This window comes from Poecilia formosa, unplaced genomic scaffold (assembly GCF_000485575.1).
Source record: "Poecilia formosa unplaced genomic scaffold, Poecilia_formosa-5.1.2 Scaffold1, whole genome shotgun sequence".
In the NCBI taxonomy this organism is placed as follows: Eukaryota; Metazoa; Chordata; class Actinopteri; order Cyprinodontiformes; family Poeciliidae; genus Poecilia; species Poecilia formosa.
In genome coordinates, this window is record NW_006799940.1 from 1,077,099 (window position 1) to 1,096,962 (window position 19,864).

A 19,864-nucleotide genomic window follows, 5' to 3' on the forward strand; every position below is an offset into this window, starting at 1 on the left:
CAGTTAATAAATAACACGTTGCTTTTGACTGTTGCTCATGGGAAAAGACATTTCAGTATCTAAAACTAATAGAAAAAATTAAACAACCTACTAGCATACTGGATGTAGACTGTTGGGTGTTAAATTCATGAGCAGTAAACATTGTGCTAATTATCAGTATTGAACCAAAGAACCAAAGACGCTTTTTATCAGTCAAATAGACTCAGAAAATTGTAACAGCAGCTGCGCAGGGGGGGCCCAATCTAATTTTTTGTCAGGGGGCCCAAGATTTCTGGCAGCGGCCCTGTCCATAGGTAACATGAAGTCCTGATTTCACTCCCACCAACCAGCTGTGTAGGAACAAATTCTCAACCGAAATGTCTTGCTAGACGAGCGGCACATGAGCTGGCATCACGCCATCACATGAAGATGTGTGCCAGTGTGTGTCTGCAAACTGCTTCTGGCTGTAGATGCAAATTCACAGATTGTTTATCCTCCTTTGACCTTTTGACCCTCCAAATCCCTGAATGGCTTCTGTGGGTGTCCCGGCCTTTCAACATGAGGTCATGCATGTGAAGGGGGAAAGCAGTTCTCCAGAACGACGACGTATTTTTGAGGTTTATTTTAAATTATATTGCCTTAATCAGTTGCTTTGTATACTTAACTTTAAAATAAATAACATAAAATGAAATCTGCACATTTGTCTTTTGATTTTTAGTTGTGTTTATGACTTTTAGAAATACGTTTAGCTGACAAAAAATGGACGTTGCAGCTTACAGAAATAAAGTCATGGAGTTCCACAAAGTTGTGTACTCGAAACCAGGCGTTTTCCTTTATTCATGTGGAGGAACATGAATCTCCTTTATGGTTTTCCTGTCTGCCTCCAGCCTGTGGCTAAAACCTCAGCATCCTTCTACCGATGTAATCATTGTTTCTCCTCTGAACGTGTCCAAACCGTCTCAGTCTGTCCTCTGTCTTTATCTCCAAATCATCTAACATCAGCTGTCCTGATGTACTGATCCTGATCCTATCCAGGCTTGCTCACCTCTTTTCCACATTCGACATATTTCTACTCAATAAATTACTCAAGTAAATGTAGAAAATGTTTTTTGTACTGAGTAGCTGATTGAAAAATCAACCATTTAATATTTAAAAATGACATCATCAGATGGACCAAAATATAAAGTTATGGGGAAATTTAGGTATTTCCACATAATAATTCATATAAAAAACATAATTACAAAATAAAAAGACACAACTTTGCAAATCAATTTCTTTCGATATGAAACTTATGAAACAAAACTGTAGATGTCTGCTGAATTGTTGTTACTGACAGAGAATCCAGAAATTTTACTGAAGGGTGTAAATACTTCGTAGTAAAGTTACTCAACTAAAAGTAAAAACACAGAGTAGTAAAAATACTCCTAAAAGTGAATTTTTTCGAAAAACTTATTCAAGTAAAAGTAACTAGTAAATTCCCAAATCACTCTGGATCGTTGACTCCTCAACGTCTTGACTCCTGCTTGATCCCTTTCTCTTCTTTTCTTCCTTCGTTTATTCATTCGTTCATTACTTAGTTTTCTCGTTCCTTCCTTTCTGTTCATTCCTTCTATGAGTTGTTTGTTCCTCCGTTCTTTCATTTGTTCATTCCCCTCCTTTCTCCACTCATTCCTTAATTCCTTCCTTCTTCGGTTTGTTCATTTCTGAGTTCCTTCATTTCTTCACTCATTTCTTCCTGTTTATTTCATTCGTTCCTTACTTCTTTACGTCACTCATTCCTTCTTTCCTTCCTTCTTTCAAACTCGGATGTTCCTCAGGAAAAGGAGAACCTGATTCTGTTCTCTGTAGCTGCTCCCGTTGTTCTGATGTTTAGCATGAGATCGAACCCAAACTGCCTCGTTCCCCCAAACAGACCCAGAAACACCACCAGCTCTACCATCCCCTTCTGTCTATCAAGTGTCCTCTGCGTCTCCCTGCACAAAGTGTTTGGGTTACTGCAGTGCCAAGACAGACCTGCAGTGCAAACACGCCGCTCTCCCCATACAAACACACACAGCCTGTGTGCTGTGGCTCAGTCAGCTGTAGTGCCAGCTGCAGCCCTCTTTCCACCAGCACGCGCCAATCTGATGTCCCATTAGGGCAAATGTAGACTTCCAGTAAGTGTGTGTTTGTGTAAAGGGGTGAAGGGCTTAGCCTAAAACCCTGTCACCCAGCTGCCTCTGCTGTCAGATGGTCCCAAAGACCCACATCAACAGATGTACAGGGAGCAGAGCTCATCAAATACCCCCACAGGCTGTGTTCAGGTTTTATTTAAGGATCCCCGTTAGTTTCTGCAGTACCGGTCCAAACTACCAACATCACAATGAACCACCGTAACAAACACGAACAAAGACAAAACACAGAATCATCCGCCTCAGGGATTTTAACATTTAGCGTTAAACATTTAAATGTTAATACAGAGACCTTTATACAGGTCTGGAAAAAATTAAAATGACCAGTTTCTCTGATTTCACTCTTTATAGGTTTGAGTAAAATGAACGTTGTTGTTTTATTCTATGAACTACTGACAAAATTTACTTTTTATTAGCAGAAAATGAGAAATGGTCAAAATAACAACAACAAAAAAAAGATGCAAAGAAACAAGTTCATGTTCATTTAGACACAACAATACTGATGTTTTAACTCAGGAAGAGCTCAGGAACCAAACCAGCAGGTTTTCAATGCAGTGGCTCTTTTCCTGGTGAAATAAAGGTTATTAAAACAAACAAAATTAAAACACAACATTTTGAAAAACAATAACAATCTTCACTTTCAGTATAAATTCATCCAGTCCATCAATCAGTACAATTTCTTTGTCTATTTTTTAAATGTTATGTAGATTTTAGTGTAATCACAGAAGGCTGCTATTTTTTTTTTTTTTAGAGCGTAGGGGATGTAAAAAAAAAAAACAATAGAGGCTCATTTGGTATTAAAACATGTTTATTTTAGGTGGTAAAACCAGTAAATATAAAAGACCACCTCCAGTAGGAGAAACAAACAGGCCAGCAGGAGTTTAGATTAATTTTCCCTCCCTTCTGCTTTTATCCGTTTCGAGACGAGCGTAGTAACGTAGTACTACGTGTTTACAAGCGTACTGAGCAGAAATGTCCTTGGCTGCAACGCGGAGCCACTTTTGGAATCTGGTGTCAGTTTACCAATGCAGTCTGGACTCGCTGGGGGTTATTGATGTTGACAGGCACAAAGACAGCTTGGCAACACACCTCCATCGCTTTTAACCAAGCAATGGCGCTGCAAACACAGATCTGTAGTTCACAGTTTGAATTAAAACGGGATTGTCAACAAACAGCAGCTTAGCACAGCTTTTTCTTAATCAGAGTATTGGTTTTTTTTGGGTGTAAATTATCTTTTTAAACTGTTTGACTTTTTTTTTTTTTTTTAGGAAAATAATGTTTTATAATTTTTTTGTAAATAGGTTTTACTGCTAACTGAATTCAAAGCAGGATCAGATTATTTAAACTGATAACTGAAATAATAATAATAAAATTATGAATAAAAATTAGCTCTAAAGCCCTAAAATTTATTAGTAAAAGTTTTAGTAGATATTTACATTTAAAGACATTAAATCAAACTAAACTCTTCCTCTTTCATATAATGTATGGTGACCTTTTTTTTATTTTTTTTTTTTCTAAATAGCAGAAATATGAGAATTTGTGTGGATTTTTTTTTTATTCAGAATTTTTTTTACACTGGGATTACTATTTACTTTAGCTCAGATTATCAAACTTTGCAATCTGCAAGGTTGGAATATATAAACCAGGCCCCATATACAGGATCTGACAGTGCTGATCGTAAACTGCTGCCAGTTACTCAGCTGGTTGTTGCTAGGTAACGACAAGCTACTCAGCAAGTTGTTGCTAGGTAACCAAAGAGTGAGTTAGCTAGTTGCCACCAACATTTCTTTGCTAGCCTTGAGTTTCAGAGGCTAAACACCAGTCTAGAGGATTTAATTCCTGTTATCATTGAACTGATAAATCTAGGTTGTTCTGTCCATGCAAGTAAAAAGAAAAAAAGATTAAAAAAAATTAACTTTAGCTCCGATTATCAAACTTTAGCTGAGTTTATCGCATTTAACTTTGAGAGATGAAATGGTGGGTCATATCTGAAAGAGACGTCTGTAAAAACAGGGATGAATAATAAGGCAGGTAAACATGAACCAGACCCCATTTACAGGATCTGATAGTGCTGATCTTCATATCCGTAAACATCGTCAGCTCCCTTCCCCCCATGAATGATGACACAACCTCTTCCACAAAGCTGTGTAACTCGATCCGGCTTTCCGACAGGGGAAGGTCCCATTAGCACCGGCCCGGGGCCCCCAGGGGCCTCCAGGAGGCAAAGCGTCCCACCACACCAACACCCCGTCGGAGAGGATCACGCCAGCCTCCCATTGGCGGAGGATGGATCAGCCCAGAGAAGGGGAGCCGCTTCCATTGGTGCAGTGGGAGCGAGAGCGATGGCAGGATGTGGGCAGACTGGGAGGTTATGGGATCGATTGATCGATCCAGATCCTCCTCAGCTCAAATACATACAGACTCAGGCAGGTTATGCAGGGCCACCGGATGAGATACGCAATTTGTAAATAGACAAAAAGTTAAGCCAAAATGTTTATGCGTATATACTAATGGCTTTTATTTCTTTACACTGCAAAAACACAATCTTACCAAGTATTTCTGATCTAGTAAATATCTTGGTACATTTCAAAAGGGATAAAATTAGCTTAAAACTTCAGTATATCAAGTAATTAATTCCTTAATATTAACCAAAAAGCACTAGTTCCACTTGCAGATCATTTCCCTTATAACGAGGGAAAAACGTCTCGTTACAAGTGAAGTAATATTCAGCAACATTAAGTAGTTATTGACTTAAAAATGGCTCCCATATCTTGCTGAGAATTTACCTGACAGTTTATACACTTGATATAAGACAAATATATTTTCACAAGAAACTGGACCAAAAGTATTTGGTAAGATTTTGCTTTTTCACAGCACATTTGATTTTCGTTTATGGCCAAATCTTTTATTGGACGAAATGCGCCGTTCTCTAAATGAGAGTGGTCCTTATTTAAAACAAAGAAAACTCCACTGAAAGAATGAAAACTTTTTACTTTATACAAAATTAACTGGTGCCCCTTGAACAACAAGTGTATACAATATGCATGTTCAACAGAGATGCATCTTCAATTCTTTATTTTTGCTGTGTCCCATTTACAGAAATACAATGGCGTTTTGAGACAGTGACATGGTTTGAAAAAAGAAAAATACGGGGGTAAAATTTTGCCTTTTGAAACTGAACTAGCAACTGAATAAAAAAAAAAAAAAAAAATATATATATTCCTGCATCTGCAAACATTGTTCCCTTCGTTAAAGCCTTTGAACCAAAACATGAAGCAAATGCATAAAATCCACATTTGACCCACATTCAGAGCTGCTATGATGGATTTTTTATATCAATTTTCTCCAAACTGTTTAATTTCCAGGAATCACCATGATAGACAAGCAAGTGAGATAAATGGGCGCGTTTTATTCTGGCGAATAAAAACACGCCATGATACACCACACTATGTTTGAGACGGTTACGCTCCTCAACACGTGGAAATAAAAAAAAATGAACACAAATAAATGTAATAAATTATTACATTAAGGCACCTGAAATAAAAGGATTTCCAACGGGTTTAGAAATGGTTTGAAAACTTTAAGGCTACAATGTTGTTTTAAATGCTTTATGTTGCTTGGAGACAAAAAAAAAAATATAAAGATTGTGCCCGACTGCGTTAAGTGATGGCAGTGATTCTTCCCAAACCGCGCAAAAGTTTTTCTGTTTTTAATTTAAAGAAGCGACGCCAAGCCGTTTCCAAACCCGTCAGAAAATCCTCCATAGGTGGTACCTCCGTGTAAAAGGTTCTCCGCTGTGGGACTCTGGGTGCTAATCGTTAGAAAACCTGCTTATATCAACCGACATAAATAAAAGAAATGACGTTGTAAAAAAAAAATAAAAATAATATTAACAATAATAATAAAAATGTGTGACTTGTTTTTAACTTACTTATTTCAAATATACACAGCGACTCCTTTAAGTATTTACATGTATGTACAGCGTAGTCATTTCTGCTTTGATCAAATACCTTGAATGGCGTTGCTGTGAAATTGAACTCTTTAAATGTACAAGAATCCCTTCGAAATCGGAGAGGAAGGAGGTCAAACCGGGCAGCACGACTCGGAGCCACGGCGGCTCGTAGAAAAGGCACTTGCTACCAACTCAAATACTGCAAAATATTACAAATACAGCTTTCAGCCGAGACGACAAAGGAGAAAACAAAAGACATGGAAGGCCACGTAGTAGGCACTGGGGTTTCTGTCCCTTCCTCCTCCCTCCAGGCCAGAGTTTTGGTAAGGCATGACAGCCGCAGGTGGATCGGTGGGCAAAGCTGGAAGGTGACGGAGAAAACTGTCCATTTTCGTCCAAATCCTTAGAGCCCACTGACATTTCAACAAAACTCATAACAGTCTGTAAACAATCTTTTTACAGCTTTTTTTCCTTTTAATAATTCAAATGTTACTTAAATAGCAGAATTCCATAACTGAACTGAAAAAAAAAAAAGCAGGGAGCTTCTTTCGCCTCCTGAAATTATAGATATATTACATTTCAGCGCCTTCTTCTGTACGCAACGAAAAGCAAAAATATGATGTTCACTGTGCTCACGCCTCCTGAACGAGGGGAAAGAAAAACGGAGAAATCATCTTCAGCGACAACCCAAAAAAAAAACAACAACCAAAGAACGGCTTCTTAAACGCAAAGCCTCGTTTAGTTTTCAACAGAAGTCCCAAACACAACAGGACAGTAGCTGCCTTGCAGCCTCTCTCGCCTCTGCATAGTCCTTTCTTTACGTTTTCTTACACACAATGGTCTTTGAGCTCTTTCTGACCAGTCCAGACGCCACCGACGTTTCTCCAGCGGTTGTCTTTAGAGCTGTAGCCTTGGGTCCGGTGGGGGGCTTTGAGAGGCGGACTGGAGCTGTGCAGGGTGCAGATCATCCCCCCGCTGGACTGCACTGCAGTTTTAGAGTACCTATAAACGAGCTCCTTTCCCGCCTCCGCGCCGCCGCCGCACTCCTCCTCCAGCTCGCCCTCCGTCTCCTCCTCCTCATCGTCACACGTCCGACAGGAGGGGCCCATGAGCTTTCTGCGCTCCTGCTCAGTCTCCCTGTTGCTCTCCTTCAGCTGCTGCTGCGGCTGGCGTCCCACGACGAGGCGCAGCGGCTCCCACTGGTTGTTCACGCTGCCGTCAGGAGCCGACTGCGCCGACCTCTCGCGCTCTTTTCTCCGTTTCCGCGTCCACCACACGCAGACGATGATGCAGAAGAGGCAGAGCAAGCAGAAGAGGACGCACAGCAGAGGCACCAGGTAGTCTGTGGGGTACGAGAGAGGAAATGCAAAAAAAAAAAAATAATCAGCAGCTGGACACGACCTCTAGCTACGAACAAGGATTAGGACCACGGGAAAAAAACTGGATCCGAGGAAAAGTGTTAAAAGTCTGAGGAAAAAAGTCAATTATGAGAAAAATAAGAATTCTGTGACGAAATGTCGCAATTGAGAAAAAGAAAAAAGGGAATTCTGAGACAAAACGTCAGAATTCTGAAAGAAAAAAAATCCAAAATCTGAAGAGGAAAAAAAGGCTAAATTTAGATATTTTTCCACTTAAAATTGTAAAAGGATTAAAAAAAAACAAATTTTGAGGAAAAAAATAAAAATTCAGAGGGAATAATTCAGAATTTTGAGGGAGAAAACCTTTTTTTTCTGTAACAAACTGTTGTGGTTCGTTCATCGATACTCACCCACTGACGGAGGCATGAGCTGCGTCTCCACCTTCACCTCTATGACCGCCAGCATGACGGTGCTGTTGTGCCTCTTGGATAAGGTGCCCACCACGGCACTGGCTGCCTCCTGGATCAGGCTGTGGTCTGGAAGATTTTCTGGCTGAAAAGACTTGGAGCCAAAACAGAAAACAAGAAAGCTCAGAAACAAGACAAGAAAAGAAAAGTTGCGTGCAAGACTTCTTTACATAAAAAACACCTGCAGTGTCAGCCCAAACAAACGAGTTCGCACATTGCAGATGTTTTAAATCTGGTGGTTGTTGAGTCACTTTCAGTAAGCAACAGGCTTTGCCTCAACTGGTTCTTTGCTCTTAGAAGAAAATGCAAATTAAAACAGTTTAATTGTTTAAATAAACTGACAGTAGTGCCTAGCTTAAATGTTCCAAGTTTTATGAAACAACTGGAATAACTTGGAACAGCAAGTCTTAAAAAGCAAAGTGCAATTACTCAGAGGAAAGGAAGAAATTTACCCTAAAATTCTGTAAAACCTGCTGAGAAGTGAAATAAATCCCTTCAGAAACAGGAATACTGGAAAACCTCATGGTTCTGTTTTAGGACCAACGTAGTTTTGGTTCAACATCACAGTTAAACCTAAATATTGTAGAGTATTAGAGCTGCATGCATGCAGAAGATATTACTGATTGATTGATAATATTTAAATGAGATGGTGTACATTAATGAACCTACAATGTCAAATATATCAGATTTAGCAAAATGCTAGTTTCCTTTATCTAGTCCCATTTATGTGGACATTTGCCCAAAACTACAAAACAAGCATTAAGCAGGCCTTTTCGTTTTCTTGAAATTCTGTTTTGCAGAATTCTGACATTTTTTAATTGAAATTCTGACTAAATACAGTTTTTCCATGTTAAAAGTGAAATAATCTGCCAATAGAATCAGGATTTTTTCATCAATATTAAGGAGCTATTGACTTAAAACAAGATATTTCTTCCTAAAAAGTTGCTTGTAAATGAGTTTTATTTTATTTCAAGTGTGCCGAGATGTTTGCTCTAGAAACTAGACCAAAAACACTTGGTAGGATTTTCTGTTTTTGCAGTGTTCTAACAAGTTTCAGATATTTTGCTAATCCAACATGAAACTGAAAGCGGTACCTTGCAGCTTTCGTGAGGATACATGTTTATGCGTATTATTTGGGTCATTCACTTACAATGGCCACCTCTACAGCATCTGGGTTTGAATGCGAGAGGCCGCACAACAGAAGGAGGCTGTGGTCTTTCGCCAAACTCCTGGTGTCTTGAAGATACCTCAGCTCAAAGCAAATATTCTCCACTGTGATCCCCTAAAAACAAACGGACTCATCAGCAGCAGCACGAATTTCAGGAGACATCTCAACCACAGGCTGCGACAGAAAGGAAAAAAATAAAAACTATACGAGCGCGATGACTCACAGGCGGCACTTTGTCTCTGTTGAAAACAAGAGTTATGCGGCCGCAGCTGTTGTCCAAATGGCCGCTGTTTGGCTGGCACTTGGTGGCTGCTTGGGGCGGCGGGGGTCCGGCCATCGAACAAACCCCCCACTGATCGCAGGGCTGAGAGAAGCAGGTGTAGTAGTTGTGCTCCAGGCACTCCTGTCCGGCTGGGCAGGACTTCTGTCCCGACGGACTGAGCCGGCAGGGGCGGCGACCACACAGCACCTGGCGTCAGAGTCAAAATGTAAAAAACAACTTTGTTTTTGACAGATTATTTCATTTCCTGAGGTTATTTTGCTATTTTGTTTAGATTAGAAGCATTGTTTTGTCAATCTGTTTCCATCGACAATATATTTGAACCAATTGGTGTCCAAACTTTACCCTCAACAATAAACTAAACATGCAGTACTGTTCAGTCCATTACTTTTAGAAATCATTTAGTACCTTAGCTCAACATTTAGTTTTATACTTTTAATTTCGGAGCAAGACCCGGAGAAACTCCTGTGTGTTTACGAATCTAGAACAAACTTAAAGTGATGTCAACTCAACAACCAGAACAAGAATCAAACATGGAGAACCAACATTTAGCTTCATACTGTACACATCTAGACCCCAGAACAACATGTGAGGATGTGTGGACATCCTGCTTCAGAAAACCGATCTCTTAAAAGCTGCCAGAGGATGTTGGCGTGCGTCTGCATACCTTAGTGCAGCGCACTCTGCCATCGATGCAGTGACAGTTGTTGCACTCTTCCTCCCAATGGCTGCCATGAGGAAACTGCAGACCAGCATACAGACAAGTCCTTCCAATGCCTATGACTGCAAACACATGGAAGGTCAAGCTCAGCTCTGCATTTGGAGTAATTATTGAGTAAATTAATTGGTGTGATAATGGGAATACTAAGAAAACCAAACTATTAAAGTAAAATTTAAAACAGAATTACATTCTTGGCATCTGGCTCCTGATCTACCAAGAGGACAGATGCAGCGGAAGCCATTGATGTCATCCACACAGGTGGCTCCGTAGGCGCAGGGAGAAGACTGGCACTCGTTTATGTCTGTACGGAGAAACAACCGTGCCAAAAATAAACAGTTCGCACGAGATCAGTGTAAAACTTAGTAGGTTTCTGGCAAAATTTCCAATATACAGGGAAGAGTAAAACCAAGCCTAACAAGGAGATTTAAGTAAAAAAAAAATGTTTGAATGACTTTTGGTTTGGGAGCAGAGTTGGATAGTAACTAGCTACATTTACTCAGTGCAACATTTTGCAAAAAAATTTACTTTTAGGATTATTTATTCTGCGTTGCACTTTTTACTTTTACTTGAGTCAGTTTATTATGAAGTATTTTTACTCTTACTTGAGTAAAACTTCTGGATTTTCTTCCCACTGGAAGAACAACAAACATGTTTTAACCAAACATTCATCAGACACACCTGCAGCTTTTGGTGAGGTTTCATAAGTTTTTTAATGAAAGAAACTGATTTGGAAATGTTTTTCTTTTGCCTGATTTTGTTATTTTTTTGGTTACTTATATGAATTATCATCACTTTGGTCCTTAAAATACCAAAAATTCCACCCAACTCTGTATTTTGGTCCATTTGATGATGTAATTTTTAAATACTGAATGACTAGACCAGACTTTTTACTTTTACTTGAGTTAAATTTTTGGGTTTTCTGCCCATCTCTGGTCATGAGCGTCTCCAGCTCCGTTAATCTTTTAAATTTATGAGATATATGCAGCATTAGACCAGTCTAAATGAGCTTTCTCTGTAAAATGGCTGATTCCAAGTGTTGCTAGGGAGCGATGCAAGATAAGCCACTAAAGTTTGGTAAATTAATGCCACAAAGCGCGAAATATCAAAAATATCTCAACTTCTGGGTTTCTTGAGAGCCGTTGGAAACTTTGGCGATTTGTTGTCCGTAAACTCAACATGGACGGGAATTCTCATATTCAACCAGACAACAAAGGTGAACGCTATCCGGTCCAAACAAAGGAACAGAAGAAGAGTTTCAGGGTCACTGGGTAATTTGTCTTCTGTGTGTGAAAGTCTGACCGTGTGAGTATGGAGGAGGTATGACCTCTGACCCCGGAGATGTCAAAGAACCGAGAAAAAGGGTAGAGGGCTTGCTTTTAGCTGTCATTGTGTCCGTTTCATTTTGAGCTTTACCTCAATACATCTGGATATAAAGAATACATCAGGATTATGGGAATTTATCGTCTTATCAATTGTGAAAATATTTCAATTTATTGTCAAAACTGTAAATTCAAATTAATTTAGTTCAAAACCCCCAAAACTTCCATTATTATCAGGTTTTGCTATTTTTTCCACCGTTTGTTCAATCAAGGCATAAATAAATGCCAATAAATTATTGGAAAATAAAGTAACCATGAGCAGGTTAGTGATAAATCATGACTCGCTTTGCAAACAGGAATGTTTTTCAAGAGTAGTTTTTGGGTTTGTGGGACTATAATTGCTGTGACACACAGTCACACAGTAACCTAAAGAAATGTGATATTTTTTATCACTTTTATTGTTATTACAATAATACTAGGAATGATGCAATAAATCAATTAATCGCCTCATAAATTAAAATGAACTTTTTTTCTTTTCTCCGTTTCTACCAAAAATTGGTTGGCAATTTTGTTTACAGACTTTATATTTCATTTTGTTTGTTGTTTCTGTTTATTTTTAATATGCAAAATGTCTTCCAGTTTTAAATGTTCACTAGAGTTTAAAGATCTTTGGGAATGTTTTATTACATTACTTGAAAATTGTCTTAAAAAATAATATAAGTTTATCGCAATAACTTCTGGGACAATTTATCGGCCAGTAAAATTGATCATGACAGGCCTAAAAAGCACCACGAAATATTGTAATAAAACGTAAAGCCCGTATCACCCACCTCCGTTTTGGATATTGACGTTTTTGGAGATTTTTTTTTTAGTATTTTACTCACTTATTCTGCAGTCTGGTCCAGCAAACCCAGGAGCGCACTCGCAGCGGAACCAGTTGACTCCATCCTCACAAATCCCACCGTTGAAACTACGAGAAAAAAGAAAGATGATTAGACGAGGCTGGACATCCTGTCCAGCGGCAGCAGAGACCATCGTGTGTGTGTGGGGTGCAGGTCACAAAGCTCAATTCAGCTCATCAATACAAGCCTTCACCTTTCAGATGCTAATAGGCGTGTCCAGCGCCTCCCCCTCCCATCCTCTCATCATGGCTTCCTCCTCAAAGCTGAGCTCCCCCCCAGGTCGCACGGGAAGAATGGAGCCTACGACTCGACCCCCAACCTCCCCCTAACCCCACCTGCATTCACCGCAGGGTCGGCGGGACTCTTGTCCTCCCCACAAAACTCCCACCTCTCACTGTCCCATTCAGGACGGGAGCGCACCTCCCCCTTTAAGGCTGGATTTAAAGGCAGGTTGCTCCAGCCTTTGGAGGCTGAAAACGACTGCGTGAAGCGAGGAGAAGACGGAGGGAGGCAGAGAGACGATGAGCGTTACGTACCATGGATGAGGGCTGCAGTCGTCTTTGTCTGTTGAAGGAGAAAGAAAATATTGTTAAGGTAGTTTGGAGAAAGTTTCCCAATTTAGAGGGAGCCTTCAGAGTCACATAAAGACGGTTACAAAGACAGCCTTTTATCACCTGAAGAACATTTGCTGGATTACAGGACTAATCTCATCTCTAGTTGCATTAATTATTGTCTACCTGAATAAAAAAAAAAATCACTCTGACCAAAATGCTGCTGCTGGCGTTCTGACTAAAACCAGGAAGATGGAGCACATCACCCTGCCTCTCTGGAGCTCACTGAATGGCTTGGCAACAAAATACTTGAAAACTTTCAAAGGTCTCTTGTTCTGGTTCTGCTCTGCATCTACAGAACCAAACCTGGAGACGCAGCATTCAGCTTCTACGCACCACAAATCTAGAAAACTGCATAACAGCTGGAATACTGAGAGCCTTTACATGGAGAAGCAGCGAACTCAATTTATTGATTGAATAATAAATTAAACAAGTAAAAATGTTACCAAACCCAACATCAGTATGACATTCATCTTAATATTTGCATTTATTTAAACTTTTTGAACCAATTATTTTCTCTTTTTCTGATGTATAAAACATTTTTAGTTCATTTTTAGCAACAAAAATGATAATTTCCTGTTAAAACCTTCGCTTTGTTTAGCCCAGGTGTGTTTCTGACGAAAAGGTCACTGGATGTTTGAAGCATCTATGAAATAAAGCGTCTATGAAATAAAAAGAATAAAAAAATAACTTTGTTTTGTTCAACTTGCCACCTTAGAAAAATTACAAAAACTGTCCATCAGCATCAACAAAACTTTGACCAACATATTTTAGTGATGATTTTAATTATGGTATTTGACAAAACGCTTCTTCCGTTACAACTGTCGTCTATACGATGCTTTTATATTTTTATGATGTAAAGAACTTTGAACTGCAACACAAATGAATTTTGATTGATTGCGGATGATTTTTTTTAAAATCATCTACAATAAAAGATTAATTCCTTGTGATTTTATGAACTTTTACAATTTCTTTGAGCTATAAATTGGCTGCAAAACATCTGATTGGTGCATCTCTAATCTACTCTGCAGATAATTGCCTCCCCTCTGGTGAAAGAATTAAACTTTGGTGCATTTTCTGCGAACATTAAAAGTTTTGCAGAGGTACTAACTGTGTCCGCAGGTGGGGCCTTCCCAGCCGTCTTTGCAGATGCAGGAGAAAGCGTCTCCTCCTCCTACGCACGTCCCACCGTTGGAACAAGGACTGGAGGCACAAGAGCTGTTTTTGGCTGCAGAAAGTGGGAGGAGGGAGAGAAAATTACAGAGATGCATGCAAGCATCAACAGATTTCACTGGAAATCAGAGAACCTTTAAAAACTGGCAGAAAACAAACAGGAGAAAAGACTCCACTAATTACAAATCACCAATGAAAAACATGAGAACAGCGGCGCTACCGAGTACATGAAACGTTTTATCTCAAAGTAGCTGAAGCAGAAATTTATGAAGCATGATTACTGGCAACTTCAGGGGAAACGATCGTTGCTTTTAATGCGTCGTCACCTGTGTTGCACGTGTTTCCTTCCCAGCCAGGTGGGCAGGAGCAGCGGAAAGCGTCGCCGTGGTCGTAGCAGGTGCCGCCGTTACTGCAGGTGGTTTCATCACACTGACTCTCACCTGATCACAAAACAAAAAAAATACAGTAATAATCAGTTAATTAATCATCATACATCAATTAAGTGTGATAATTTCTATTCTGATATTTATTTTTTGTTTTGAGACTCCATAGTCTGTTTTATTTTGGATATTTCAAATGTCCTCCCGTTCCCCTGTGGAGTATTACTGCAAAATTAAAGTTTATTAATTTGATTAATTAAGTGCATTAGTATGCCATGATCAATATATTACTTGAAAATGCTTTTTATTTTGATATCTTCATACAAGATGCAGGTGCAGCAGTTTTTCCAAGGAAAAACTTCCACCAAATAATGACTTTAAAAGTGTTAGAAATATTTTTAGATGCAGCTTTTGTCACCAAGTAGAAAACTTTCGGGTTGTTTTTCATTTATTTATTACACACATATAGTTGTCCATAAATATGCAAATCCCATAGAAGAAAAGCTATTTATGCTCCGTTTTTTATTTTTGGCTCTTCACATTGCAGAAGTTGCCATTCACTGCTCTAAACTCAATATTTTATTAATCAAATTAAGTAATTTCTTTCTACGTACTGACAAATTACATTGATCTGAATAGATGGTCAATATTGTTTAACTTTAAGAAGTACTCATTGAATGCAAAAGCAGCTACTTGTTGATAATTTAGCAGCTTATTCAATTGTTTTATCAATAGATTTTGCCACGATACGAAAACATTTATGATGCTGAAATGGCCCAAAATGACCAAATGATCCCGTTAGTGATGCAGTTTAAGGTTCCGGCTGCTGATTGGTTAAACTTCTGACCAATCCTCTGCTCTGTTGTTGGAACCCAACTCACGGGAGTGGCAGGTCTTGCCCTTCCAGTCGTCGGCGCATTCGCAGTAGAAGTCATTCACCAAGTCGACGCAGCGGCCGCCATTTTTGCACGGGTTGTGTCTGCACTCGTCGACGTCTGAGGAAGGAAAAAATGTGACTCATTCTCCCATTCAACAACCACCAAACTAACTCCAAACCATACAGAGAGATTAAGCTCCACTCCAGGTGTGCTAGGGAGATTTTCCAAACAGAAGACGAACTCACTGAGGTCACAGAGTTGACCCTCCCAGCCGTCCAGACAGACGCACTGAAACGAGCTCAACCCGTCGATGCAGGTCCCGCCGTTCTTACACGGGTTGCTGATGCAGTCGTTGATATCTGAGACAAAGTTTCCAGTTACCGAATCTTCTAACCGACAGAATGTTAGTTAACCAAGATGTTTCCGGACGTACTTTCGTGACAGTAGATGCCGCTGAAACCCGGATCACAGATGCAGCTGAAGTTGCCGGTTGGCTGGCTGATGCATCGTCCGCGTGGGCCGCACACGTTGGAGGAAACGTGCTGCACTGCTCCCAAGTCGTCGACTGCCACGGCAACAACGCAGCTGTCAATAACTAGAACAGAGGAAAGAAGGTTATTAATGGTGACCTATTGTGCTTTACTGAACAGGTTAGGATAAGTCCATTTGTTATACAAAAAAGATACGCCAATGTGTTTGGCACAAAATCATTTTAGTTAATGGCATTTTAGTCTGCTCAGTTCTGCCTATTTTGAGATGTTTTAAGGCGTCTTGTCACTTTAAATCCAAATAAGCTGCTCAACGTTTACACTCACACTTGAAAATGTCTGCAAACAAATGCGAAATTATACAACCGTACATCTTTGAAAAGCAGAAATGGAGCCTCCTGTACATCCAACAAGAAAGCAGCAAGTAGTTTCTGAATGGTAAAGTCAACAACAAAGCTCTTGTCTTTTCCAGCAGCCATTGTATTGCGGTTAAACCAAATGTGCTGGAGCTCAGCTGCGGTTGCCACATAGCTAGCAGAGCACCCATGGCGTTGCTAGGTAACATTCAAAAAGATTTTCAGAGCAGCTTGTTTTCCAGACACCAAAAACATCAACTCAATGCAACAAAGCATCAAGTTACTGCTGTAAGTAGAGAGCACACATTTTCAGTCTGAAAGCAAGATTTCAAAACACTTCCATTCTATTGGCTGAGGCTGTTACCAGGCAACCGTATTTTTTATTTTGAGAGAGAGAGCAGAAAAGCGTGAGGAGAAAGGTTTGAGAAAGCACAGTGAATGTTTCAAAGAGAGCAGAAAAGAATTTGCAAGCAAGCAGAGAGGTTTGCAAGCGGAGACTTGAACCAGGCAGAGAGAAGTTTTGAGCGAGAGGAAAAAGTTTGAGAGAGCACAGTGAATATTTGAAAGAGAGCAGACGTTTTGAGCACAAGTATTAAATGTTTTGAGAAAAAAAAACACACAAAGTCCTGCTTTCCGACTGAAAATGTGTGCTCTCGACTTATGGCAGCAAAATCCCCCCATACAAATGGAAGTACAGAAATGTCCAAAATGTGAATTTTGCATAATAATAAAAATTTAAAAAAAATCAATGCTTCTCAATTTTTTTGAAGATTATTTGTAGTTGTTGAGGCACCTTGACATGTTGCGGTTTGGCAGCGCTGCTTCAGACGTTCGCAGGTTTTTCCCTCGTAGCCTTCGGGACAAGCGCAGTAGAAGTCTTGGTCCATGCTGTGGCAGGTGGCGCCGTTCTCACAGGGGTTTGAATCGCAGGCATCAGAGGGGGGCCACTGAGAGATCTGTGGGAAGTGAGAAGAGACAAGTGCTGTTAAATTACATTAAAACAACCTGATTATTAAAAAAAACAAAACAAAAAACACACACACCAAGAAATGTACAGCTATTGTTTTATACAAACCAATTACAGATTGATTTTTTACATCAAAACAAAAAGGAATCTCAGATTGTGTTCATTAAACAGAATCTGGATTTCAATTGTGGAGAAATACTGGAAATAAAAATAGTTAATAGTTTTTCCCTGCAGTTGCAACTCACTCAAAAAATGTACATTTCAATTGAAATGGGATATAAAAGTTTACTGAAAGTCTCACAGTAAACTCAAAAATTATCAATTCATCAGAAGAGTAACAATAATAGTAATATTAAGTTGGTCAATATGCAAAGTTGATGGGACACCAATGAGAATACCAGTTGGGAAACTGAGTTTTTATGCATTATTTTTACATTTTCTTTTTTCTGAGGGTCACTAAACTAACCAGGAAATGTATGTGAAACTGACATTTCACATATAAAAAACCCATTAAGACAGAAGCAAGAGAAAACAAAGAGGCGGCAGGGAAAGAAGAGCTTAAGTATGTTCAGATGAGCAGCTTAGTGGACTCGAGCCAGCGCTGTTGTTCTGAACAAAACAAAGGTAAGCAAACGAATTAAGCCTCAAAAAACTTTCACTAAGCTCATCAAGGGAATCCAGGCGTTTGGTTCCCTAATCTTGCAAGATTATTCTGAGACAAAATCCCAGCTGAGTGTGAGAAACTGAGAAGGGGAACAAAAAGATTATCCACAATGAGAGTAAATACCGACTGAGGTTCATCACACTGAACAATAATAGAGATAAATCTGGGCGAGAGGCCAACGCGACTTTCTAACATCATTTTAAAAAATGGGGAGTTTAGACAGAAAAATCTCTTCGTTGATGTAAACAGAAGCCTACTGTGAATAAACTTTGGGTTGGACCTTACTACCATTTAAGGAGAAGCAGAGAGGTTAGCAGGGCAACATGGTGGTCAAATTTGTGGTTTATTTTACTGAAACAGTCAGGACACCCCGTCCCAAAAATGTAGAAATCACATTCACATTTTATAACATATGTCTGCAGGCGTCTGAGCAGTTTCATGGGCTCAATCAGTCCAAAACATTTTTAAAGTTTACTTAATCTTTTCAGATTAATAGCATCAGCCACAGTTTTTAACGTATTAATATTAAATTATGCAGATTAGTCAAATTAACATTTTTCTTACACTGCAAAAACAAAATTTTAACCAATAAATTTGGTCCAGTTTCTACTGCTAACATCTTAATAAACTTTAAATAAGACTAAACTTATTTAGAAACTTTTTCAGAAAGACATAGGAGCTTGTTTTAAGTGAATAATTCCTCAATATTCATGAAAAAGTTCTAGTTCCACTGGTGCAGTTACCTAGCAACACCAGCCAAGTCCAGCGCGTTACCTAGCAACCCAGTTCTAGTTCCACTGGCAGATTATTTCATTTGTAACATGAGAAAAATGTCTTGTTATAAGAAGCATATTACCCCTGTTATAAGTGAAATAATCTCCCAGTGGAACTAGAACTGGATTGCTAGGTAACGGGCTGGACTTGGCTGGCGTTGCTAGGTAACGGCGCCAGTGGAACTGGCACTTTATCGATATAAAAGGAATTATTGACTTAAAACAAACTCCTATATCTTGCTGAAAAGTTACTTGTGAATTGTTTTATCTTATTTCAAGGGAATTTCAACAGATTTGCACTAGAAGCTGGACCAAAAATACTTGGTAAGATTTTGGAGTGTTCACAGCAGCTGGTTATGATGGAGAAAGATAAACGTTTTCCGCCACTCGAAGAGAAACCAAAAAATTGGGATGCGATCGCAACGACGGCAACAAAAGTTCAATATGTGACATTTCTAAATTAACGATGACACCAAAATGACTGAAAAGCTTAGAATCTTCAAACATGCTTGGTTTGAGCAATAAAACATTTTCCTAAGCATTTTTGAAAATGTTTAAGCTTTTAGGGCGTTTAGGGTTTTTATTATGGGCAGTTGCCCAGGGCGGCCTCAGAGAGGGGCGGGCCACAGAAGAACCGGAAAATAAAATCCCTCATTTCTCAGTTGTCCCCTGAACAAGTTTGGTGCTACTTGAACACGTGTAGTGTATCAAGTTTCCCTTTGATGCTGAGTGTTGGAGGACCATGTTACCTGGTTTGATACAAAAAACCTATAAATGCTTGTATTTTAAGTGGTTGGAGTGCAGCAGAAGGAGGGGCTGCCCCAGGGCATCATTCCTGCAACAACCGCAACTAGTTCTTGTGAAAATTGATTAAAATTTTTAATTGATCGACAGCACCACATTTTAAATTTCCTGTTAACTTTTTGCTTTTTTTTTTTTTTTTTTTTAAAGAGCCCAAGCGCCTCTACTGCCGAGCTTTCCAGGTTTTCTGATGAATTTCTTGATTTCTAAATTTACATTTAAAACAAAATGGCTCCCTTTAAGTCTCCCCGAGTATGAAAATCTGAATATATAGTTTTCAGACATTTTCTTAAACATTTCAAGCTGGCAGAGTTTAAGCACCGTGATTGATTCAGATTGAAAATGAAACCAAAATACAAGATGGTTCTTCAGGGTCTAATGAGTCAGTTTGCTTTTTTCACCTGGATCCGATCAGGGCTCGGGCAAAAACTGTTACACAATCAAATTTCTAATGGC

The 19,864-nt window shown here is 39.3% G+C and overlaps 1 protein-coding gene across 2 annotated transcripts in view; it reads right to left on the reverse strand.

The window, feature by feature from the left end:
- Nucleotides 1–5,126: 5,126 nt before the first annotated feature.
- The window catches only part of jag2b (jagged canonical Notch ligand 2b), a 53,184-nt gene continuing 38,446 nt past the window's right edge, over nucleotides 5,127–19,864 (reverse strand). For both annotated transcript variants that reach the window (XM_007577017.2, XM_007577091.2), the window contains 14 exons: nucleotides 16,997–17,159; nucleotides 15,793–15,954; nucleotides 15,605–15,718; nucleotides 15,363–15,476; nucleotides 14,428–14,541; nucleotides 14,040–14,156; nucleotides 12,854–12,881; nucleotides 12,300–12,385; nucleotides 10,284–10,397; nucleotides 10,043–10,158; nucleotides 9,319–9,564; nucleotides 9,078–9,209; nucleotides 7,871–8,021; nucleotides 5,127–7,444 (listed from right to left, as the gene is read on the reverse strand). In XM_007577017.2, the coding sequence (XP_007577079.1) occupies nucleotides 6,930–7,444; nucleotides 7,871–8,021; nucleotides 9,078–9,209; nucleotides 9,319–9,564; nucleotides 10,043–10,158; nucleotides 10,284–10,397; nucleotides 12,300–12,385; nucleotides 12,854–12,881; nucleotides 14,040–14,156; nucleotides 14,428–14,541; nucleotides 15,363–15,476; nucleotides 15,605–15,718; nucleotides 15,793–15,954; nucleotides 16,997–17,159 (2,172 nt within the window). In that variant the 3' untranslated portion in view covers nucleotides 5,127–6,929. The remainder of the gene's footprint in view (nucleotides 7,445–7,870; nucleotides 8,022–9,077; nucleotides 9,210–9,318; nucleotides 9,565–10,042; nucleotides 10,159–10,283; nucleotides 10,398–12,299; nucleotides 12,386–12,853; nucleotides 12,882–14,039; nucleotides 14,157–14,427; nucleotides 14,542–15,362; nucleotides 15,477–15,604; nucleotides 15,719–15,792; nucleotides 15,955–16,996; nucleotides 17,160–19,864) is intronic.